General features: G+C 40.0%; 1 protein-coding gene across 1 annotated transcript in view; it reads left to right on the plus strand.

Annotated features, from left to right (window-relative positions):
• Positions 1 to 3,118: 3,118 nt before the first annotated feature.
• SAR1B (secretion associated Ras related GTPase 1B) overlaps positions 3,119 to 26,022 on the plus strand; it is a 30,332-nt gene continuing 7,428 nt past the window's right edge. The window contains exons 1-4 of the mRNA XM_080672396.1: positions 3,119 to 3,269; positions 14,849 to 14,924; positions 18,348 to 18,467; positions 24,922 to 24,987. Coding sequence (XP_080528522.1) covers positions 14,867 to 14,924; positions 18,348 to 18,467; positions 24,922 to 24,987 — 244 coding nt within the window. The 5' untranslated portion in view covers positions 3,119 to 3,269; positions 14,849 to 14,866. The remainder of the gene's footprint in view (positions 3,270 to 14,848; positions 14,925 to 18,347; positions 18,468 to 24,921; positions 24,988 to 26,022) is intronic.

The following is a 26,022-nucleotide window of genomic DNA, read 5'->3' on the forward strand; positions in this document are numbered from 1 at the left end:
GTTAAATCAAGCTTCTTTGAACTTTGTTCTGTTTAAGCAATATCTGTGTTCAAAGAAAAAAACTGTTGGAGAGGATTAGCCATTTCAAAAAGTACATAACCTCATTGGTTAAATCAGGTTAAATATACAAATAATTTGCTAATAGGTAAGCAATTTTTTTTCTAAAATTTGTTCCACCCCTTAAAATCCATGTTACTATTACTCCTCCCAAAACTATAGTTAAGTCTCTTAAATTTTGTGTACATTTTTCATGTAGTCAGTTTTAAACTATTGAGAAGGAAAGCAGCATTTGTCATCTGCCTACTCTAACTTAACAATAGGAAGTTAACTGATAAGACAACACATGAAAAATAGTTTAGTATTGTCTACACATTGTCAAATCCTTCTCTGACTTCTTAAAATGTGGTCACACAAATATCAAGAAAAAATTATTAGTGCTATTACTAGTTGTTAAGGGTGTTGATATTTCTTTGGTCAACTAGCTATACATACCTTACACTACCACACACATTTCTAAACTGATGTCACAGGGACTCTTTTCCCCCTCCCCACATGGGAGTCTGTACTTGTTCTTCAATAAAATTTCCACCTTTGCTATAAAATATATTAATAAAATAAACTGATGTCATTCAATTTTTTACTCTTATTTTCCAGAAAAACATGACCCTTCTGCTGCATCTGCACCCGTCATTTGTATATTTATCAGATTTACTTTTATTTTTAGTTTTTTTAATATTGAGATATATATTTTTTAAAAATATGTGTTTATTGATTTTTAGAGAGAATGGAAGGGGGAGAGAGAGAGAGAGAGAGACATTGATTCCAGAGAGAATCATCAATTGGTTGTCTCCCATACACACCCCGACTGGGGATTGAACCCACAACCTAAGTTTGTGCCCTAACTGGAAATCAAACTTGCAACCTTTTGGCATATGGGAGACACTCCAACCAACTGAGCCACCTGGCCAGGGTTAAACCTATTTTTTTTTAAATATATTTTATTGATATTTTACAGAGAGAGGAAGGGAGAGGGATAGAGAGTTAGAAACATCGATGAGAGAGAAACGTCGATCAGCTGCCTCCTGCACACCTCCCACTGGGGATGTGCCCGCAACCAAGGTACATGCCCTTGACCGGAATCGAACCCAGGACCCTTCAGTCCGCAGGCCGACGCTCTATCCACTGAGCCAAACCGGTTTCGGCAAACCTATTTTTTCATTATACTTTCTGCTGAATGTCCTCAGCAGTTCTTTCATTCATTGATTAATTAATTTATTCAATAAATACAGTAAAACCTCGATATAACGGACTAATTTGGGCAAGGGGGTGTCCGTTAAAGCTGAAAGTCCATTATATAATAAAGTAGGTTTTCCAAATTCGAATGTTAAAAAAAATTAGTTTACCTATTTTTACTTAAGTAGACACGTTTATGTAATTAAAATTATGTGTAAAAAAGGAAAGTTTAATTTCACAGAAAAGTTTTCTATATGTATTACAGTAATTTTAAATTTATACTGAATAGGTCTAGTAAATGATCACATTACCAGTCACTACAAGTAAACAAATGCACACGGCTGGGGAGTGGCTTAGCACACATGGGAACATGAGGGCAAACATTAAAACTGCTGCAGAGCCCTAGTTGGTTTGGCTCAGTAGTTAGAACTTCCGCTTGCGGACTGAAAGGTCCCATGCCCGGTTTGTGGGCCCAACCCCCAGTAGGGGGTGTGCAGGAGGCAGCCGATCAATGGTTCTTTCTCATCATTGATGTTTCTATCTCTCTTTCTCTCTCCCTTCTTCTCTGCAATCAATAAAATATATATTTAAAAATGGGTTTTACTGAAAGCAACCTCACAGGGTGATCTCATCATGAATTCCTAACTGGGAAGATCATGGTGGGTAGTCATGCCCCAAGCATATAACTTCTTTAGTAAAAGGGTTATCTTTGCCTGAGCAAGCCCTGTCCATTGTTCTTGTACATCTAGGTTAACTCACTTTTGGAATGCCAGAGTAATTCTCTTTTTCAGACTCCTAGGAGGCATAAGTATCTCAACAGACCACATACTCTTGTTAACCAAACTGTAATCCAAACTCACCTTGTTTACTCCCATCTTCATTTAATTTTCCTTATGTTCCCACCTTAATTTCAAATTCATAAAAGAAACTGCAAACTGTCATTCTAGGAAGCGTTTTTCCCCCAATCTGTTGAGATCTTGCTTTCAGTTGTCCTCTGTTAGGCTCAAATAAATTTAAAAATTTTTAAATTGATTTTTAGAGAGAGAGGAAGGGAGAGGAAGAGAGAGAAACATCCATGTGAGAGAGAAGGATTCATGGGGCTGCCTTCTGCACACACCCCACTGGGGATCAGCCAGCAACCCGGGCATGTGCCCGGACTGAGAATCTAACCTGCAAGCTTTCCGGGCACAGGAGGACATCCAACCAACTGAACCACACTGGCCAAGGCTCAAATCAATTTTTATAAAAATACAGGTTTGGACCTTCTTACAAGAGCAATCTTGGAAGCACTGTCATCACACTTCCATTCCAGGAACCAAAATATTCCCATTTAAACGCATTTAAGGAAAGTAACGCTAATCTATTAACAATGAACTGCAGAGTCAATACAGTCTTGTTAAAGCTCAATACCCAGCCGCTAACACATTACCTGGCACTTAGCTACATTTTGTAAATCATTTGTGAATTCGAGAAACAGTTGTATTTCAAAAGTGTATTCTTTAAAAATGATGTCACCGCCCAGCCGGTGTTGCCCAGTGGTTGAGCGTAGACCCATGCACCAGGAGGTCCCCAGTTCATTCCCCGTCAGGGCACATGCCCAGCAGGGGACGTGAAGGAAGGCAGCCCTTGATGTTTCTCTCTCATGGATGTTTCTGTCTCTGCCTCTTCCTTCCTTTCTCTGAAATCAATAAAAACACATTTTAAAAAAATGATGTCACGGATAACTTCCCCAAGTTAGGGATCGGTATTTCCCTCTCTGTTTAGGCCCATGGGCCCCGGAAGCCCCTTTGGGCCGGTGTGGAGAGACCGGGCTGCGGGGAGATGTGCTCAGCTGGGGGACTGGCGGCGGAACCCCTAGGAGGCGGAACTTAGGCTGCCCGGTGCTACAATCCTGCGGACAATCAGGAGTGAAGCACCCGCGGGTCCGGAAGGAGTTGACGTGAGCTGGGGCAGCGGTAGCCATCGCGGTTTGCTGTTGGGTTTCGGAGGGTGTAGGGCTGACGCCAATTAAGGAATCGCGTTCTCTCCAATTGCAGGTGAGTGACGACCTCTCCTCCTGGGAGAACCGGCGGGCGGCAGCTGTGGATCCCGAGGAAGGCGCACTTTTTGGGTCTGGGCTCATCCAGAGTCCCCCTCCTGTGGCGGGGCGAGGAAGGGGCGCCTGTTTTTCGCCCCGGAATCAGGCGGCGCGAGGCAGGATGGGTTCCTTTTCTGTTGTGCGGGGCCACTCTGTTGGTCCTCTGGGCAGGACACCGGTGCAGTCAAACGGTGGGTTATTTCAGGAAAGAACGAGGTGACTCTAAACTACAGGCAAGCCCTTCCTTCCCCTCGGCCTCAGTTTCCTCCCTCACCTGGTAAGGTGAAGGCGGCAGGAATCTTTGACAGCTCAAGAGGCTGTGACATTGCGTGTTGTTTTCAGTCTCCCAATTAGTGTAGGGGCACACTGAGCTTTACTACTAGTAGTTGTCTTGCCACAGCTCAGGTCCCACAGCTCAAGTCCCATTTGAGTGGGAAAAGATCCACTACTAGGGGAAACTGTAATGATTCATAAATTGTTCCAAGATTTTATAAGATAGAAATTTGTTTTGACAGCAGCGAAAACTCTGATATTGTAGGTCAAAAAAACCAAACTCGTCAGAAATTTAAGGTATTTGGTACGTGGGCAAACTGAGGTTAAGAAATCTTTTTATCTAGAAAAATTAAACCTAGTATTATTTGCATGTTGTTAAATCAGAGTCTGTACTCTGAAGAATGTTGTCTGTTCAGTGTTAAGTACCAGTTAAGAGTAAGGCACATTGAAGCAAATGAAAGAAAAGGAAAGGAACATTTATTGACTACTGTTTGAGAGCGCTAGCTATGCTCACAACAATCCACTAAGGAAGGTAGTGGTATCATTTCCATTGTACAGAGGAGGAATAAAGGAAGGTTTACAATTTGTCAATGATTAGTGGTGCTGATGTATCAAAGCAGTTGTATAAGTAATATTGTTAGTGGATTTGCATTCATTACCGAAATATTTTGAACTTTCAAGTTTATAGTTCATTGGCATTTTCTGAGTTTGCGGAAAAGGAAGGTGCTGCCTTTATTTTAGAAATGTTAGAGAAGTGTTTCAATAATTATGAAGATTAGCAGTTTAAATAAGGTACATTTTAACTTCCCTTTCCTTGCATTTCAAGCAAGAATTGAGACAAAAGATTGGGCTATTAAAAATAAAAATCGTGCCGAAACCGGTTTGGCTCAGTGGATAGAGCGTCGGCCTGCGGACTGAAGGGTCTCGGGTTCGATTCTGGTCAAGGGCATGTACCTTGGTTGCGGGCACATCCCCAGTGGGAGGTGTGCAGGAGGCAGCTGATCGATGTTTCTCTCTCATCGATGTTTCTAGCTCTCTATCCCTCTCCCTTCCTCTCTGTAAAATATCAATAAAATATATTTAAAAAAATAAAAATAAATAAAAATCGCTGCCACATCATTTGAAGCTTACCAATCAGAATTCTATAGTAATGATTATTTTTCCACCCTCTTCTTTATGTACACTTGTCTGTAACTCATTTAAATTATTTATCTGCAAAACATTATTAAGCAAATAATTTTAAAATCACAATGTTGAAAAGTTTCTTTTCCTTGTGTATAGCTTTTAGAACAATTTCAGTTAAAGATATTTAAGGATTGAATTTGTCATTGCTTATGTCAATTTTCATTAAAAAACATTTTTATTGATTTCAGAGAGGAAGGGAGAGGGAGAGATAGAAACATAAATGATGAGAATCATTGATCGGCTGCCTCCTGCCCCCTACTGGGAACCAAGCCCACAACCCGGGCATGTGCCCTTGATCAGAATTGAACCTGGGGCCCTTCAGTCCGAAGGCCAATGTTCTATCCACTGAGCCAAACCAGCTAGGGTAATTTTAATTTTCTTAATTCAGTATAGGCAAATTCAGTACACACACACAACTTTTTTCATAATATAGAGATTTCCCCCGTTTTTTCATTCTTAAAAGAATCCTATTTATATTTGTCACAGATTTAACTGTCTTTCAATCGAGTGTCACTTTTCCCTAGAGGAAACTTAGTGTGTACTTTTTGTTGATTACATTAACCAAAAGGTCTTGTTCCATTATTGTAATTGTAATGTATGTATTCATTCCTAAAATGTCTTCTTGAATTTTTTATTTGCATCACTGCTTTAAAACTTTAAAGGCTATAGAAAGAAAATCTTAACAATTTTAGGGGAGAATATTTATAAAGCAGTATTGTCTTGGAACATTGAACATTATTACTCTCTATCCTTAGTAATGCACAGGGCCTTGCTGAAATTCTGCAAAACATGGTCAAGAAGAGGTTTTGGCCTTACTTATATTTCTAGTATTTCAATTAGAGAGAGAGGTATATATAATTTCTAAATTAGCTTACAGATAGTATACTCATGGATTTTATACTTTTTAAAATTTGTTTATTCTTTTTCCCCTGTCACCCATCCCCCTTCCTCCACTTTCCCCCCCGAAACCTGTACATGATTTAATCATAAACCTGACACAATTAGGTCAAAAATTATGATTAATCTCTTCTAGTGAAGTTTATTTTTTTTTATTTATTTTTTTTTTTAAATATATTTTATTGATATTTTACAGAGAGGAAGGGAGAGGGATAGAGAGCTAGAAACATCGATGAGAGAGAAACATCGATCAGCTGCCTCCTGCACACCTCCCACTGGGGATGTGCCTGCAACCAAGGTACATGCCCTTGACCAGAATCGAACCCGGGACCCTTCAGTCCTCAGGCCGACGCTCTATCCACTGAGCCAAACCGGTTTCGGCGTGAAGTTTATTTTTACCTGGAGTTGAAGGAAACTAGTCTAGTGCCCTTTCTGGTGACAGTGTTGTTAATATTTAAAACAGAATCCGAGTATCAGTAAAAACTTGCTCATATTAAAAGTTGTTAATATATTTTAAAAATTTTTAATTGATTTGAGAGAGAAAGAGAAACATCAATTTATGCATTCATTGGTTGATTCTTACATGTGCCCGCAATCTTGGCATATCAGGACAGCACTCTAACCAACTGAGCTATACCAGACCAGGCCTAAAAATAGTTAATATTGAAGTTAATTTGAAAATTGGCATTTAAAGTTTTGTGCACTGAATTTTAATTAATTTAGTCTGAATGAGTTAATACCATCTTTTATTGTTTAGTATTCAAGGTGTTTTGGGGTACATTATCATATTTAACCATTCTTACAACACTGAGGCAGGTGGTTATTCCCATTATAGTAGGAGGAAAATGGGGCTCAGAAAGATTGACTCTTCCAAAAATAATAGTATTTCAAAATATGCATGTTAAATCCATATTTTTAAAATTCTAGATAGGTACTCTATCCATTTTACCATAGCTCTACCATACTTTACTTCCAAAAGTTATTAATATATTGATTGTATAATCCTACTCTGATACTGTATTTGCCTTGTTAGACTATCATAATTTTTATTTTCTTTCAGTAGTACTTTTTGGAGTATTTGTATCCTGTTGTAGTTTATTTATATTTTCTCTTAAAGTTTATATCTAAATGGTTCTGCCTAATTACTTATATAAATTTGTTATAAATATTAAAAGGCCATGTAAATTTATAAATTTGACTAATTTTTTTTTAAAAATATATTTTATTGATTTTTTACAGAGAGGAAGGAAGAGTGATAGATAGTCAGAAACATCGATGAGAGAGAAACATCGACCAGCTGCCTCCTGCACACCTCCCACTGGGGATGTGCCCGCTACCAAGTTACATGCCCTTGACCGGAATCGAACCTGGGACCTTTCAGTCCGCAGGCTGACGCTCTATCCACTGAGCCAAACCGGTTTTGGCAAATTTGACTAATTTTTAATATTACCTTTATTGAATAGTTCCTGTATCATAAAATGTACCCTTATAAATACAGTTCAGTGTTTTTAGTATATTTACAATGTTGTGCAATCATCACCACTGTCTAATTCCAGAACATTTTGTCACCCCCAAAAAGAAACCCAGTACCCATTAGCAGCCACTCCTCCCAGTTTTCTCTTCCCTTCCTGTCTGAAAACACTAATCTACTTATTCTAAGGATATGCCTATTTAAGAAGGTTGGTTTTTTTTTGTTAAGAAGTTATTTTTAATCTGAGAGGTTCTAGTCCACTATACCCTTTGCACTGATTTTCATGTTACATGAGTAGATCACTTTTCCAATCTGTATAGGGCTTTTCCTGTTTGGTGTTCATGCAATAAATAAATCTGCTGATGTGTATATGTTTCCTTGTTCTTGACCTTTGCTCTTCACATGTCTTAATAGGGTGTTCATGGTGTTGTGTAACCTGTTCTCAGGGCTCAGATATCTGTTTGTGGCTAAGTAACTTTTATTCCTAGTTAGGCATTTTTATCTCTACTTTAAAATGACTAATGACTCCCAGCTTGTTTTAAGATTCTTAGAAACCTCGAGTTTTTAGAAATATAAATATCTCATTATCTTCTAAAGCAGAGTTTCCCCATATGTTATTAAATTATTTCTTTTGGGACAAATTTTATAGCAACAAATAGGTGCCATTTCTCTCTCTCTCTCTCTCTCTCTCTCTCTCTCTCTCTCTCTCTCTCTCTCCCCCCCCCCCCCCCTTAAGATTAATTTACAACCTTTTTTCTTTAAAGAGAGGTAGGGAGGAAGGGAGAGGGAAACATTGATGTGAGGATGTGAGAGACACATCAATTGGTTGCCTCCTGCACGAACGTGGCAGACCTGACCCAGCATCGAACTTGAGATCCTCCCATGTGTGGAGGACGCTCCCAACTAGCTGAGCTTCCTAGCCAGGGCCTCTCTTGAATTCTTGAACCCCACATTCGCCTCTGCTTTGCTGGCATAGTTATGGCCCACCTCACCCTTTTACTACATCATTGCCTGCTTTTCTACTAAAGGCTTTCCTCTTCTCCCAGTTCTATATTTTGAGAACCCTGTCATTGATTCCCATCCCTAAGCACCACTGCCTTTGTACCTTTTTCCACTCAGCCTGAACTTCTGATCACATCACCTTAGTTTCTCTTACTAGTACTCTCAATTTCCTGTTCCCTTGTCTTTTATTAGGTCCTGTTCTGGAAGTCCATAATCCTCCTTCATTCAATGTTGTCTAAAGTTTAAGCATTGTTGGAGGGTGAGGATGGGGAGTAATGGGGGAGAATGGAAATCAGTGCAGATTGGTACTGCTAAAAGTTTTTCAACTCCAGCCAAGCACTTGACTCTTCTTTTAACTTGATCTTTTCCTGCACAGTGGCTATTTTAATACTCACTCTGCTCCTCAGAATTCCTCTACACCCCTTCTTCACTTTTGGAGTCAGATTCCTGTCACCTCCACTATACATACCTGGCCCGCCTTTCTTGTAATCTTAGAGGACTTGAAGTGCTCTCAGTCCAGTCTCCTCTTGAAACTTTTGCCCCTTTGGTTAACTCCTTCCTTTTCTTTCTCTCTCATCTTTAACCTCTCCCTTTCCACTAGCTCCTTCCCTTCAGTTTATCAACATACTCTAAGCTTCACCTTTCCTTAAAAAGAAAATCTCATTTCCCTCATTCCATCTCACACTTTTTAAAAAACATTTTTTTTTTTTAATTTCAGAGAAGAAGAGAGAGGGAGAAGGAGAGAGATAGAGATAGAAACATCAATGATGAGAGAATCATTCATCAGCTGCCTCCTGCACAACCCCTACTGAAGAATGAGCCTGCAACCTGGGCATGTACCCTGACCAGGAATCGAACTGTGACCTCTGATTCATAGGTTGACACTCACCCAGTGAGTCACACCAGCTGGGCTCATCTCAAACTTTTTGAAAGAGGAATTTCTCCTTACTGCTTCCGCCTATTAACCTCCTGCCCCATTCACTTTTTAAAAAAATAATACTGTTTATTGATTTCAGAGAGGAAGGGAGAGGGAGAGAGAGATAGAAACATCAATGATTAGAGAGAATCATTAATTGACTGCCTCCTGCACACTCCTATTGGGGATTGAGCCCGCAACCTGGGCATGTGCCCTTGACCAGAATTGAATCCGGGACCCTTCAGTCTGCAGGCTAACACTCTATACGCTTAGCCAAACTGGCTAAGGCCCATTCACTTGTTAATGCAGCAACTAGATAGTAAATATTTTGTGCATTGTATGATTTGATCCTTTTTTAAAAATATATATATTTTGTATTGATTTCAGAGAGGAAGGGAGAGGGAGAGAGAGAGAGAAATATCAATGATGAGAGAGAATCATCGATCGGCTGCCTCCTGCATGCCCCACACAGGTAATCGAGGCCATAACCTGGGCATGTGCCCTGACTGGGAACCAAACTGTGACCTCCTGGTTCATAGGTGGATGCTCAACCACTGAGCCACGCCGGCCGGGCTCATTTGATCTTTATAACACCCTGAAAGATTTTGCAGAAGAAACTTGTAACTCGTTCAAGGTCAGTTAATGAATTGTGTAGATAGGCTCTGCTGTACTTTAAGTACTGGCCTTAGGCTGTCCTGTATTACTGCGCCACTGCAGGCTGCTCATGCTCTCAATAATTGTCTTCTTGTCACTAAAGCCAGGTGTGACATTTCTGCAGCTGTATGTGATGGGGCTAACTTCTTTGCTTTCCAGTTTTCCACTGCCTCTTCTAGTTCTACCTTCTACCCTTCTGGAGTTCTGTTGGTTCTTCCACCCCTATCTGTCCCTTAAGGACCATCTCAAGTGATGGTCTTTCAGCTTACAAACTTCCAGTGACTCTCCATCCACATGTATGGGGTGGCCTCATAATCTAACACCTAAATCAGGACCCTTTTGAGAGTGAAAGGAAGCACTATTAATAATTACACTGAGATAACTACTGAGACCGTCCCCAGTAAACTGGGAATTATAATCACCCTGACTATGCAAGTCAAGTCCAAGTTGACGTTTTGATGAAACCATTCTGGAGGGTGTGTACAAATGCGAGAAACAAATTTTGAGATTAAGATAGCAGTTTAGGAATGTGACGTAAGGTTCTTGACTAGGTGGTTCTCCTGTGGGAACCAAAGAAAGTTTGAGTCTTCTCCATAGAAATTGATAGAATTGGGGAATAATTGGATGTGGATATGAGGAAGAAGGATTATACGTCAGAGTCATGAGCTGAAGTGACTAAAAAATGGTATATAATACTTTAAGCAAATTTTAACCTTTAAAACTATATGTTGCCCTAGCCGGTTTGCTCAGTGGATAGAGCCTTGGCCCAAGGACTGAAGGGTTGTGGGTTCGATTCAGGTCAAGGGCACGTACCTTGGTTGCAGGCTGATCCCAGGCCCTGGTCGGGGCACATGCAGGAGGCAACCAATCAATGTGTCTCTCCACCTTGATGTTCTCTCTGTCTCTCCACCTCCCTTCCATTCTAAAAATAAATGGAAAAATATCCTCGGGTGAGGATTAACAACAACAAAAAGTCAGAAAAATATGTTTTCTTTTTCTTTAGAGTCACTATATGGGAAAGGGCCTATAAGTGGAAGTCAGAAAGATCCAGGTTTGAAACTTAGAGGTGCCAATCACTAATAGTTGAGTTATAGTTATTTTAGCTTCAGTTTCTTCTTCTGTAAAATGGGAACAGTAATATATCCACTGTGAAAGGTTGTTAGGGTGGTTAGTGGTGACCTAGTACTGTGGGCCATATAGAAGAAGAAATAATAATAGCAGCTAATACTGAATGCTTACTCCATGCAAGATGTGTGGTAGTAATATGTTTGCTTTGTGTGTAGTAATTTATTTAATCTTCACAACCACCATCTCAGGTAGCTACTGTTAGCTCCATTTTACAGGTGAGGAAAATGAAGTATACTTGCCTCAGGTGGGTAGTAAGTGGTAAAGTCTTGGCTCCAGAGCTCCTACTCTTAACTGCTAGACCATATGCTTAATAAATGGTAGCTGTTTTTGTTTGTTTTGTTTTTTTTATTAAGTTGAAAGATTGAGTCAGTATTCTTTCTTATGTCCATATACATAGGTAGCAAGCATGACCAAATACCTAAATTTGTCTGAGACTTGTTTATCACTCTGGCTCCTGCCTCACTGATTGGCACCCATTGATTTTCACTCTGTTTGCAGGTCCCTAACTCAATCATATCATCTAACAATATCTGACTTTTTGCTTTCCCCTTTCAGTTTCACACATTTATATAACGTAAGAAGTGATCATCCCGATAAATCTATGATTCTCTTTGAAGAACATATATAAAATACCTAAATAAAAAAGATAAGCCACTTGTATATATTTTCTCTGACTACAAGTTTCAATTTCTAAATGACCTAGAATGATAATAGTAGAATGAGGTGTAATTTTCAACTTGAGTAAAACAAGAACTAAGGTATTAGATTGTTGTATATACTAGAGGCCTGGTGCACAAACCAGGACTGCTGGCTCATAACCACTTGCCTGTCTGCCTGCCTGATTGCCCCTAACCGCTTCTGCCTGCCAGCCTTATCACCCCCGTAACCGCTCCCCTGCCGGCCTGATTGACACATAACTGCTCCCCAGCTGGCGCGATCGCCCCCAACTGCTCTCCTGTGCTGGCCCGATCATCCCCAACTGCCCTCCCCTGCCGGCCTGGTCCCCCCCAACTGCCCTCCCCTGCAGGCCTGGTTGCCCCCACTGCCCTCCCCTGCAGGCTTGGTCACCCCCAACTACACTCCTCTGCAGGCCTGGTCCCCTCCAACTGCCCTCCCCTGTCGGCCATCTTGTGACGACTTGGGGGTGGCCATCTTGTGAGGGCATGAGGGTCAATTGCATATTACCTCTTTATTATATAGGATAGGGTGTCCCCCAAAATGCATATATACTTTGAATAATTATAAAGGCAATATTTATTAAAATTTCATTTTCAAAATTGAGCTCTCAGCTATTAAAGTGTGTATACATTTTTTGGGATACCCTGAATATATTGCTGTTGTAGATCTCATTCTTGTGATACTGGCACATGAAGCTTCACAGTTTGCCAGTCATTGTCTTAATCAGGAATCAACTGATTGCAGGAACAAAATTCTGCTCGTTAGTAAGGAGAGGAGGGTAAGAAAGGTTTATTTATCGAGAAGGCCTAGCTTGAGAAGATCAAGATTTTTTTTTTTAAACATTCAGTAATATGATTAAGATTTGAGCCAAAACCGGTTTGGCTCAGTGGATAGAGCGTCGGCCTGCAGACTGAAAGGTCCCGGGTTCGATTCCGGTCAAGGGCATGTACCTTGGTTGCGGGCACATCCCCAGTAGGGGGTGTGCAGGAGGCGGCTGATTGATGTTTCTCTCTCATCGATGTTTCTAACTCTCTATCCCTCTCCCTTCCGCTCTGTAAAAAATCAATAAAATATATTTAAAAAAAAAAAAAGATTTGAAAAGTGTCAGTAAGAGATAAACATAGAAATTTACCACCTGGTACCAACTACTTCAAAAGACCAAGAGAAATAGAAAAAGGGTTTTTATTCCATTAGGTATAATCAGACTTTGAAACTTATTTTATCATAAACTTTCTTCTCTTCTTTCTGCCCCCACTCCATCATTTTTGGTAAATATTCCATAGGTCATGTGTACTATAATTAATTTAATTTGAACATAGATTATTTCTAAAATTTTTCTTATATAACACTTTGATGCACATCTTCCTATATAATAAAAGACTAATATGCAAATTAACCATCACTCCACTACACCCACAAGCCACGCCCACAAGCCAATCAGGAGCAAATATGCAAATAAACCCAACCAAGATGGCTATGGCCACAGAGAGCAGGAGGAAGGCTTGGGTTTCCCTGGCAATGGAGGAAGCCAAGCTTTCCGCCTGCCCTTGCCGGCCTAGGCCTCCACTCAAGGCTACAAAGTTTCAATTATAGAAGATACATGAATCCCCCAAAAAATGGCTGCCACCACGGAGCAAGCAGAAGGCTTTGCTCTGCTCCAGGCTACAAAGTTTCAATTGTAGAAGATAAATAAACCCCAGATACCAGGGCCTCCGCTTGGGTTGCCAGGGGGCGAGGCCGGCCTGCAAACCACCACAGGCCCCTGGCCCAGGCCGCCTCACGCCCCAAGGGAACCTCCACCCTGATCCAGGACACCCTTCAGGGCAAACCAGCTGGCCCCCACCTGTGCACCAGGCCTCTATCCTATCTAATAAAAGAGTAATATGCAGATTGACCATCACTCCAACACACAAGATGGCTGCCCCCATGTGGTCAAAGATCCTGTCCCCATGTGGACACAAGATGGCCACCACAAGATGGCCAGCAAGGGAGGGCAGTTGGGAGGAACCAGGCCTGCAAGGGAGGGCAGTTGGGGGCGATCAAGCCTGCAGGGGAGGGCAGTTAGGGGTGACCAAGCCGGCAGAGAAGGGAAGTTGGGGGTGACCAGGCCTGCAGGGAATGGCAGTTGGAAGGGACCCAGGCCTGCAGGGGAGAGCAATTGTGGGGGACCAGGCCTTCAGGGGAGGAGGGCAGTTAGGGGTGACCAGGCCTGCAGGGGAGGGCAGTTAGGGGCAAACAGGCTGGCAGGGGAGTGGTTAGGGGGTGATTAGGCTGGCAGGCAGAAGCAGTTAGGGGCAATCAGGAAGGCAGGCAGGCAAGCAGTTGGGAGCCAGCAGTCCTGGATTGTGAGAGGGATGTCCGACTGCCCTCAAGGGGTCCCAGATTGGAGAGGGTGCAGGCTGGGCTGAGGGACAACCCCCTCCCCCATGCACAAATTTCATGCACCGGGCCCCTAGTTATATATAAAGCTTTTCCATATTTAGAACTATTTCTTTTTTTAAAAATGTTTTTATTGATTTTATGTTTGAGAGAGAGAGAAAAAAAATGATGGGTTGCCTATTGCACACTCCCTGCTGGGGATCAAGCTTGTACCCTGGGCATGTGCCCTGACTGGGAATCCAACTGGCCACCTCTCCATGCATGGGAAGACGCTCAACCAACTGAGCCACACTGGTCAGGGTTAGGACAATTTCTGAAAGTAGAATTCTTAAGTCAAGTGGTATCAACAGACTTATTATTGCCAAATTGGTTTTGAGAAAGATTTGTAGAAATTTATACTGCCACTAACAATGCCTCTTTTACCATACCTTTTCTAGTCCTGGCTGTTACAATTCTTTTTCTTTTCTTTTTTTTTTTTTTTAAATATATTTTATTGATATTTTACAGAGAGAGGAAGGGAGAGGGATAGAGAGCTACAAACATCGATGAGAGAGAAACATCAATCAGCTGCCTCCTGCACACCTCCCACTGGGGATGTGCCCGCAACCAAGGCACATGCCCTTGACCGGAATCGAACCCGGGACCCTTCAGTCCGCAGGCCGACGCTCTATCCACTGAACCAAACCGGTTTCGGCACAATTCTTTTTCATGTTGATAACTTCCTTCTTCTTCTTTGTGTTGGTTTCTTTGATGGGCAAAAAATGGTCTCTACTTAATATTTTAATGGCATTTTTATACATCAGTATAGATCAGGTTAGACCAGCCTGGATAAGAGTGTTTAATTCTTTATGGTAAGATTGTTATAGGGTTATTTACTCAGAGTTGGTTAATGTTGTTGTTTAATGTATATTGGCATTTAATGTTGTCTATTAAATTCAAACATGTTTTTTTCCAGACCCTGTAAGATTTGGATATGTCCTTCATATTTGACTGGATTTATAGTGGTTTCAGCAGTGTGCTACAGTTTTTAGGTAATGTTGGCTCTTTATTCTCTATTGTTATCCATGTAAGCCTACTTATATAAAAGTGCTTATTTGTCTAGAGCCTCTTTATATATACCCAGTAGTTAAGAATGTGATCTTTGAAATTGTAAAAAAAAGCCCTAGCAGGTTTGGCTCAGTGGATAGAGGGGCAGCCTGCGGACTGAAGGGTCCCAGGTTCGATTCCGGCCAAGGGCACATGCCAGGGGTTGTGGGCTTGATTCCCAGGGTGGGGGGGTGGGGGGGGGCGTGCAGGAGGTGGCTGAGCAATGATTCTCTCTTTCTTTTTTTTCCTATATATTTTTTAATTGATTTTTTACAGAGAGGAAGGGAGAGGGATAGAGAATTAGAAACATCGATGAGAGAGAAACATCCATCAGCTGCCTCCTGCACACCTCCTACTGGGGATGTACCCGCAACCAAGGTATATGCCCTTGACCGGAATCGAACCTGGGACCCTTCAGTCTGAAGGCTTACACTCTATCCACTGAGCCAAACCAGTTAGGGCTGATTCTCTTTCATCGTTGAGGTTTCTATCTGTCCCTCTCCCTTCCTCTCTGAAATCAATAAAAATATATTTAAAAAAAGAAATTGTAAAAAAAGTTTAATGACTGATTGTAGCTCTTATAAATTACGTAATCTTAGGCAAATTACCCAATTTAGCTTTAGTTTCCTTATCTGTAAAATAATAAATTCTACTTCTTAAAATGGTTAATAGGAACATTACAGGGTGGAGCAAAAGTAGGTTTATAATTGTTCGCATGGGAAATAATACAGCAATTAATAAGTAATAGCCCTGACCGGGTAGTTCAGTTGGTTAGAGTGTCATGCCGATACTCCAAGGTTGCGCTGGTTCAATCCCTGGTCAGGGCACATACAAGAATCAACCAATGAATGCATACATAAATGGGACAATAAAAATTGATGTTTCCCTCTCTCTCTCTCCATATATAGATATATATATAGCTATACCCCTTCCTCTCTCTCTAAAATCAATCAATAAAAAATTTAATAAAAAAATGCCCTGGCCAGTAGCTCAGTTGGTTAGAGCGTCATCCCAATACACCGAGGTTGCAGGTTCGATCTCTGTTCAAGAATCAACCAATGAATGCATGAATGGGTGGAACAATAAATTGATGTTTATTAAAAAAAAATTTAGTCCAACCCACTGTACAGATTAAAGTTTAAATGTTCTAGGTGTTCCATTTTGGAATCTTATCCAATATACTTTTGCTATTTAAGGGTGGTAAGATTGATTGCATTGGTTAGAAACAATCTATGTAGAAACCTTTTTAAAAAAATAATATGTTTTTGCCCTGGCCAGTTTTGCTCAGTGGATAGAGCGTTGGCCTGCAGACCAAAGGGTCGTGGGTTCAATTCCCGTCAAGGGCTCATACCTCGGTTGTAGGCTCCTCTCCAGCCCGGGCTCTGGTTGGGGCTTGTGCTGGAGACAATCAGTCAATGTGTTTCTCTCTGTCTTTCCTCTCTTCCATTCTCCCTAACAATCAATGGAAAAATATCTTCTGGTGAGGATTAACAACAAATTTTTTTCTATTGCTTTTAGAGAGAGAGGAAGGGAGAGGGAGAGAGATAGAAATATCTATGAGAGAGAAACATCAATTGGCTGTCTCTTGCACGCCCCCTTACTGGGGATCAAGCCAGCAACCCGGACATATGTCCTTACTGGTTATGGAACCGGCAACCTCTTGGTGCATGGGACAACGTTCAGCCAACTGAATCACACTGGTCGGGCTGTAGAGACCTTTTAAGAAATAAAAATGTTTAAAGAAGTTACTAGTCAGAATTCATAAAGATCAAATAAATGTCTTATCCCAGCTCAAGTAAATATGGAAGATAATCTTCCCCTAAGGATCCGTATTGTTAGATGATCTATGAATCAGGAGGTCACGGTTCAATTCCTGGTTGGAGCACATGCCCAGGTTGCAGGCTCCATCCCCAGAGTGGGGCATGCAGGAGGCAGCCAATCAATGATTCTCTCTCATCATTGATGTTTCTATCTTTCTCTCCCTCTCCCTTTCTCTCTCTGAATAAAAATATATTTTAAAAAAGAAAAACAGGATATCATTTTGGTGGGTGATGTTGATAATAGGGGAGGTTATATGTGTGTGGAAACAGGACACATGGGAAATCTCTGCCTGTCAATTTTGTTGTAAATCTAAAACTGCTCTTAAAAATATTTGAAGAAAAATAATAAGGCTCAATATGGAATGACAGTAAATGCCAGTCTATAATTTGGTCAATGCTATCTTTTTTTTCTATTTATTTATGATTTTATCAATGCTTGGTTATACATCTAAAATTATGTGTTTTATTTTGATGCTTAGTTTTATGCAATCCTGTAAACCTTAATCTTATTCTCAGGGAAATTTGACAATGAACAAAACTGTTACTGAAAAGCTTACTGTAAATTTTTTTTTGTTTGTTTGTTAATCCTCACCTAAGGATATTTTTCCCATTGATTTTTAGAGAGAGTGGGAGGGAGGGAGGGAGTGGGAAGCAGAGGAAGAGAGAGAAACATGGATGTGAGAAAGACATCGATTGGTTGCCTCCCACAGGTGCCTGACCAGGGCCCAGGATGGAACCTGCAACCCAGATACATGCCCTTGATCAGGAATTGAACCTGCAACCCTTCAGTGTTCAGGCTGACTGCTCTAACCACTGAACACATTGGCCAGAGCCTCGCTGTAATTTTTATTGTCAAAAATACTTAATTTATTTTCATCCATTAAATTTTCTTTATTTTTTCTTTTGTTCTACCTTCATAAATACATTATTTCAATAATTTTATGAGCGGGAAGACACATATATTTACCCCCAAATTGCCAAGGGGACGGATTTCGGCATTACAGATAAGTTTAAATAACACACACATTCATTGATAGGGGTAAAGTTTAGTTTTGTAATGATTGATTTCCCAAATCATAATATATTTAAAATAGCTCTTCAAAACTAAAAATAGGTTAGAAGTCCCAAGTTTATTCAGGCCAGTTTATAAAGTCTTGAAAGTTCAAAAGTTTAATAGGTGTTTCTTTATAAAAAAAATCAGAGTAATTAAGAAAAGGATCTAAATAACTAAACTGTTAATATATTTTATTGAACCCTAACTGGTTTGGCTCAGTGGATAGAGCGTCAGCCTGCGAACTGAAGGGTCCCAGGATTGATTCCGGTCAAGGGCATGTACCTTGGTTGCGGGCACATCCCCAGTAGGGGGTGTGCAGGAGGCAGCTGATCGATTTTTCTCTCTCATCCGATGTTTCTAACTCTCTATCCCTCTCCCTTCATCTCTGTAAAAAATCAATAAAAATATATTAAAAAATATATTTTATTGAAGGTCATTTTATTTGGATAATCTGTGTCAGATATTACTTTGATTAATCAAAGCTCTCTCTATAGGATTATATAAGAAAACTGGTAAATTGGTATTTCTTGGATTGGATAATGCAGGAAAAACAACATTGCTACACATGCTAAAAGATGACAGACTTGGACAACATGTCCCAACGTTACATCCCAGTAAGTATATTCCCCCATACATTGTTATTTTTATTACTTTATTCATAGGCGCTAACTGAAAGTTTTTTTTTTTTATTTTGGGATTTTTTTTGTATGGATATATTATAATCAGGTGATTTGACCTGCTCTTAAATAGTAAATAATAGGTGACCCAACTACCAGAAGTATATTTAGATCTTGAAATAATACTCAGATCTTATCAGTTAGTACACTCCTCTTCAGCTAAAGCAATTAAAAAGTTACTATCTCAGCGACTATGACATAATTAAGGTCTATCCAACCAGATATTACTTAGGCTCTATAAGTCACCATAACTTTGTTTACATACATAAGTTTCTTTCAGATTTTAAAGCTGTGCTATTTTAATCATTATTCAAGTGGACAGATAGTAGTTGTTTTCTTTTCTTTCCAGATTACACTCTTATACTTTACTGGTGACTCCATTTATTAACCAGTTATTTTTCTAGTCCTAACAACTTCAACAATACCTAATATAAAGATCATAGAATTATTCTTTTTTTTTTTTTAAATAAATCTTTATTCAGATTATTACAATTATTTCTCCTTTTTCCCCCCATAGCTCCCCTCCACCCATTTCCCACCCCACCTTCTGCCCTTACCTCCCCACCACTGTCCTCATCCATAGGTGTATGATTTTTGTCCATTCTCTTCATGAACCCCCCATACCCCTTTCCCCCTGAGAATTATCAGTCCACTCCCTTTCTATGCCCCTGATTCTATTATATTCACCAGATTATTCTGTTCCTCAGGTTTTTAATTCACTTGATTTTTAGGTTCGCTTGTTGATAGATATGTATTTGTTGTTCATAATTTTTATCTTTACTTTTTTCTTCTTCCTCTTCTTTAAGAATACCTTTCAGCATTTCATATAATACTGGTTTGGTGGTGATGAACTCCTTCAGCTTTTTCTTATCTGTGAAGCTCTTTATCTGCCCTTCAATTCTGAATGATAGCTTTGCTGGGTAGAGTAATCTTGGTTGTAGGTTCTTGCTATTCATCACATTGAAAATTTCTTGCCACTCCCGTCTGGCCTGCATCGTTTCTGTTGAGAAGTCAGCTGACAGTCGTATGGGTGCTCCCTTGTAGGTAATTAACTGTTTTTCTCTTGCTGCTTTTAATATTCTCTCTTTGTCTTTTGCTCTTGGCATTTTAATTATGATGTGTCTTGGTGTGGTCCTCTTTGGATTCCTTTTGTTTGGGGTTCTGTGAGCTTCCTGGACTTGTAAGTCTATTTCTTTCACCAGGTGGGGGAAGTTTTCGGTCATTATTTCTTCAAATAGGTTTTCAGTATCTTGCTCTCTCTCTTCTTCTGGCACCCCCATAATTCTGATGTTGGTACGCTTGAAGTTGTCCCAGAGTCTTCTTACATTATCTTCAACTTTTTGGATTTTTTTTTTTGCTTTTTGCTTTTTCGGTTGAGTGTTTTTTGCTTCTTTGTATTTCAATTCTTTGACTTGATTCTTGTGTTCCTCTATTCTGTTTCTGGGTCTCTGTATAATATTTTTTATTTCAGTCAGTGTATGTTTAATTTCTAGTTGGTCCTTTTTCATATCTTCGAGGGTCTCGTTATATTTTTCGGCCTTTTCTAGGATATTCTTAAAAAGTCTTATAACTGTGGTTTTGAATTCTATATCCAGTCGTTTGTTTTCCTCCATTTCTTTCATTTGTGATCTGATTCTTTGACCCCGCATTTTCACTGATTCCCTGAGTTGGTAAGGTAGATATTTGTGCTAGGTTTCCAATATGGCCCAGTGGGTCTGCTTCCCCAGTTAACCTGAGGTGGACACTCTTGGTGCACCCCTTTGTGGACTGTGTGTACAGCCTTGTTGTAATTAAGTCTTTATTGTTGTTGGTATCACTGGGAAGAGTTGACCTCCGGGCCAGTTGGCTGTAAGGATCAGCTGTGTCTATGCTGGGAGAAGTTCGGTGCTGGAGACAGCCTTATAGTATTAGACTTGCCAACTTGCAATAGCCTCTGTGCTCAGCTTGGATGGGGTGGAGTCTCAGTCTTGGCTTCCTGTCAGCCTTGCCCTTGCGCGCATGTGCGCTTTCAGTCCTCCGCCTTCCCCAGCTCGAGTCTCCGCCTGAGAGTCCAGATTCCCCCCACAAGAGCGTGGGTCCCCAGGGGCTTGCCTGGAACTGGGGTTCACTGCAGTCAGAACTGGGGCGCAGTGCAGTCAGAATCCTCTGACTCCCTTCCACTAGGGAAAGTCTGTGGCAACTTCCGCAGCCTTTGTGCGCACTGGCGCGCGCGCGCGTGCGCACTTTCAGTCCTCCGCCTTCCCCGGCTCCCGAGTCTCCGCCCGAGAGTCCAGACTCCCCCCGTAAGAGCGTGGGTCCCCAGGGGTTCGCCCGGAACTGGGGTTCAGTGCAGTCAGAACTGGGGTTCAGTGCGGTCGGAGGCTTCCTTCCCCCTTCCTCCAGAGAAAGTCAGCCAGGCTCTCAGCCGCCCTTCCTCTCTGCGCGCACAAAGCCCCTTTGCCGTACCTCCAATTCTCTGTGAGCTTTCTCTTTCCTTCGAGTTGTAGAATTTTCACCCAGCCAGCTTTCCTGCGGTTCTGGATGGTGTCCGTTCTGTCTTTTAGTTGTAGTTTTGAAATTGTTGTGCGAGGCAGCAGTTTAGGTGTTTACCTATGCCGCCATCTTGGTTTCTCCCCAAGATCATAGAATTATTCTGAAAAAGAAGTCATATATTGATATACTTATGGAAAGTTTTAAAATAATTTACTGTGCTTTCTTTAAGAAAAACTTCCTGAAAGACATTAATAATGACTTAATACATACTATCATATATATATAAGGTTATGTAATAGGTACCTTTTGAGAAACTAAAGTTAAAGTGACAGTTATTACAAAGAAACCTAACATATAAGTAACTGGAAACTCACTTTTACTGTTGAAAAGACTGAGTTACATAGACACAGAATTTAAAGACAAGTTAATCCACAGATCGATTATGAAATAATGAGCGGTGTGGCCTTAAATAACGAGTATAAAATTGAGAACTGCACCAAAAAGTAGGTAATATGATAGTTATTTACTTCAGTAAATAAAGTACAAGGTAGGAGAATAGAACAGAACAAAGTAAGATTTTATCTATAAAACTATTAGTGGTGTTGAAAAAGGAAGATTTTATAACATTGACAAATCTTTTTTTATATTATGAGAAAAGAATGGGACTTGGCAAATAAGATTCTGAAACAACAATACTGTGCAATTGAGTTTAAAAAATTGTCTGCAAAAACAACAGAAATGGAAGAGACTACAAAGTGGTCTTATATTATGTATAAGTCATTTTTTAAATTTTTTGATGTTGCTCTCTTTTACCTATTCAACAAATATTTATTGAGCACCTACTTTATGCCAGACATTATTCTAAGTAGTAGGAATATAAGCAGTGGCACGAACAGTTGCTGTCTCAACCTTCCTGCAGCTCAAGTCACCAAGTCAATTTATATTTTTCAATTAATCAAAAGCAGATGTGAAAAAAGTAGCGTATATATTCTACCCTATGATCTGGCAGTTCCACTATTAGGTATTTATTTAAGAGAAATAAGAACATATGTTCACCAAAATCATTGTATAAGAATGCTTATACTAGCTTTATTTGTAATAACCAAAAATTGGAAACATCTCAGATATTCATAAAAAAAAGAATGGGCCCAGCTGGTGTGGCTCAGTGGTTGAGCATCGACTTATGAACAAGGAGGTCATGTTTTGATTCCTGGTCAGGGTACATGTCCAGGTTGCAGGCTCGATCTCCAGTGTGGGGTGTGCAGGAGACAGACAATCAGTGATTCTCTTCATTAGTGTTTCTATCTTTTTCTCCTTCTCCCTTCTCTCTGAAATCAATAAAAATATATTTAAAAATATAATGGGTAAACAATGGACTTCTACTGAACAAGAAAGAGGAAGAAATTACTGATACATTATTGATGCATATTATACTGCATGGAAGAAGCTGGTCATAAAAAAATTACATACTGTATGATACTATTTATATGAAATTCTAGAACAGACAAAACTGACCTGTGGTGGCAGAATTCAGATCAGTTTTTTTCTGGGGACTGACTGGGAGGGGGCTAGAGGAAATTTCCTGGGATGCCAACAGTGTTCTGTGTCTTAAATTAATCAAACTGGGACTTCTTTAATAAAGCAGGGAATATAACCATAGTTTTCCAACTACATCCAACCATTATCTTTTCCTTATGGAAAGGAACACACTTGGACCACAAATTGCATTAATTATTTATTTGATTGGCACTCTACGTACAGAATTTTTAACAAGATAAACTATTCTGGGGCCTTAGCAGTTATGCTGAATAGTAACAATTAAACTGAACCTTTCATTGTAATTGTAGGGGACTTCTGCTTTTGGCCACAAGGGAGTAATAGAGCCTGGAATTACATTCCCACTGTAAACAACTAGAAAACTGGACAAAAAGATATACTACAACTGTTTTTCAGACATTGGGCAATAGTTAGCACATGACTATGATTCCTGAGAGAAGGAAAAGAAACCTTCTTTATTTAAGCTTTTTCACAGGAGATAATTTTCAGACCATGGGCAGGGAGATGAAACCCAAACATAACCCAGTAGTTTTGGTGAGTTGAGGAGACAGAGACCAGAATTTGGAGAGGTAGAGGTGACTAGAATTTGTTGGGCAAGAGTACCAGAGAGAAAGGAGCTCTGCAGAGAAAGAACTTTGAACATTTTTTGTGGCCGAATACCAATCTGTGCACACATAGTGTAAAACTCCACATAGCCAGTCAAAGAACAGTTTCTGGAGGAGGGACTGGAGCAGATCTGTTAGCCAAATAGTTCCAAGTGCTTACATGGCACCGGAAATCATTCACATTCCCATCAGCCAGAATGGGGAGATTTGGTTGAATACATAGGGCATTTGATAAAAATTCCAAAAGGGTCCTACCTTAGTAATGGATTAAAGTGGCCTCAAAGTAAAGGCTACTTTAAATCTTTCCTAACAAAGCGTAAAAACTGATTTGCAATCAACTGCCTGCCAGAACAAAGTCCACTTTCTTCAAAAGAATACAACAAAATCCACCATCTAATAAAAAGATTACTAGAGCCCTGACTGGTGTGGCTCAGTTGGTTGGAGCATTGTTCCTTACACCAAAGGGTTGTAGGTTGGATTCCCCGTCAGGGCACATACCTAGGTTTCGTGTGTATGTGGGGGGTGGGATTGCAGCCCATCGATGTTTCTCTCATGTCATTATTTCTCTCTCCCCCTTGCCCTCTTTCTAAAATATCAATGAATATATCCTTAGGTGAGGATAAAAATAAAAAATTACTAGACATGCAAAGAAGCAGGAAAATATAATCCATAACCAGGAGAAAAATCAATCAGTAGAAAGAGGCCCAGAATTGACAAAGATGATAGAATTAGCAGATAAGAAAGTGAAAACAGCTGTTAATGAATATGCTCAAGGATTTAAGGAAAACATGAACATAACAAGAGAAATGGAAGATATTAAAGAACCAAATGGGCCATGGCTGGTTTGGCTCAGTGGATAGAGCGTCAGCCTGCGGTCTGAAGGGTCCAGGGTTCGATTCCAGTCAAAGGCACATGCCCGGGTTGCAGGCTCGATCCCCAGTAAAGGGGATGGGGGTGTGTGCAGGAGGCAGCTGATCGATGATTCTCATCATTGATGTTTCTATCTCCCTTTCTCTTCCTCTCTGAAATCAATAAAAAAATATTTTTTAAAAAGAACCAAATGGAACTTCTAGAAATAAAAATAGAATATCTGAAATGAAATTTTCACTGGATAGGCTTAATAGCAAATTAGACAGTGCCAGTAGTGCAGAAAGAAGGACCAGTGAACTTAAGTCAATGCAATAGAAACTATAAAATGAAGCACAGAGGAAAAAATGACTGAAAAACAAGGAACAGAGCCTCAGTGACTTCTGGGACAATATCAAGCTGTCCAGAAGACCTATAATTGAAGTCCCAGAAGGGGAAGGTAGGGAGCAGAAAAAATATTTGAAGAAATAATGGCCAATTTTTTTTATTATATTTGTGTTTGTCATTAAAGACTGTCACATATAAAATTTGACAGCCATAAGAGAAAATTGTTTATTTCACCTATATTATTTAAGCTGACTTGCAGGAAATTATTAGGTTGAAAGAATTCACAAAAAAGAATTACCTGAATAGATTAACATTTTAGCAGGAGAAATAGAGAAGGAAAAATAAATAAGTGATGGGTTTGTGGTGGGTAGAATTGAATATTACCATTACTTGTGTTATACCATCAATATGAATTGGAGTATATCTAATTACAATAAAGAATTATTTTATCAGTTCCTAAATGTTTGACCTTTTTTTCAGTTAAAGTAAATCAAAATTAGCAATATATACCATGAATGGATTTCGATTTTCATGTTGTAAAAATATTTTTTATTATTATTTAGCTTCAGAAGAACTAACCATTGCTGGCATGACCTTTACAACTTTTGATCTGGGAGGACATGTTCAAGGTAAGATTCTATTACTCTTGTAGAAGCTTTATTTTAACTTAATAAAACCATGACCATTATGTTCCAGTGCATGAAATCTCATTCTACTCAAGGAAAGCCAAAGTAGACTTAAAAGTTAGGAATTATTACCCCTAGATAATGCTTTAAAAGCAAAGGGTGATTTTTATGATACTCCTGGTCAATTGAAGTTTGAATTGCTTTTGGTGGTAAAGAAAATGAGTAAAATTGAGCCTCCATTTTCTCTCTGCCCTAATCCACCTCTCACTTATTATCATAATCATGTTATGAATATGTTACTGCTTTGTATGAAAAACCTTTAGTGGCTAACTCATTATCTATAAATTAAAGGCCAAACTTGTTGATCTGGCATTTGGAATTTCTATGATCTGGTTCCAGTTTACTTTCCAAGTTTTTATTTCCCACTATTCCCCTTCCCATTCTCTTTATTCTAACCAAACCAAACCTTCTTGGTGTTCTCCCACCTCTGTGCTTTTGCTCATGCCATTCCCATCTGCACATGAGTGACCCACATTTAGGGCCCAGGGTGAGTGCTGCTACCTTCCCCAAGGAACTGCTTGTAGCTGGAAGTGCTCTCAGCTGTACTTCCACAACATGTAGGGCGTTTGTGTGCATGTCTGCAAGTTTGAAAGGACTGCCTTATCTCTTCTCCTAAACTTTCTGGAACTAAAATCTGTTCATTTTTTTATATTCCCAAAAGGACTTGGCAGTACCCAGCACATAGTAACTTGTAAATAAAGAATAGTACAAAGTTGGTGAGCATTCTAAAAATCTCATATGATAGATAGTTGAAAAGATTTTAAGTGGCTGTGGTTAGTGAAAGCACATTTGAGCCCTAGCTGGTCTGGCTCAGTGGATAGAGCATCGGCCTGCAGACTAAAAGGTTCCAGGTTTGATTCTCATCAAGGGCATGTACCTTGGTTGCTGGCTGCTCCCTGGCTAGGGCCCTGGTCAGGGTGCGTGCAGGAGGTAACCAATCAGCGTGTTTCTCTGACATTGATATTTCTCTCTGTCTTT

This window comes from Plecotus auritus (genome assembly GCF_963455305.1).
Source record: "Plecotus auritus genome assembly, chromosome: 6".
Lineage (NCBI taxonomy): Eukaryota > Metazoa > Chordata > Mammalia > Chiroptera > Vespertilionidae > Plecotus > Plecotus auritus.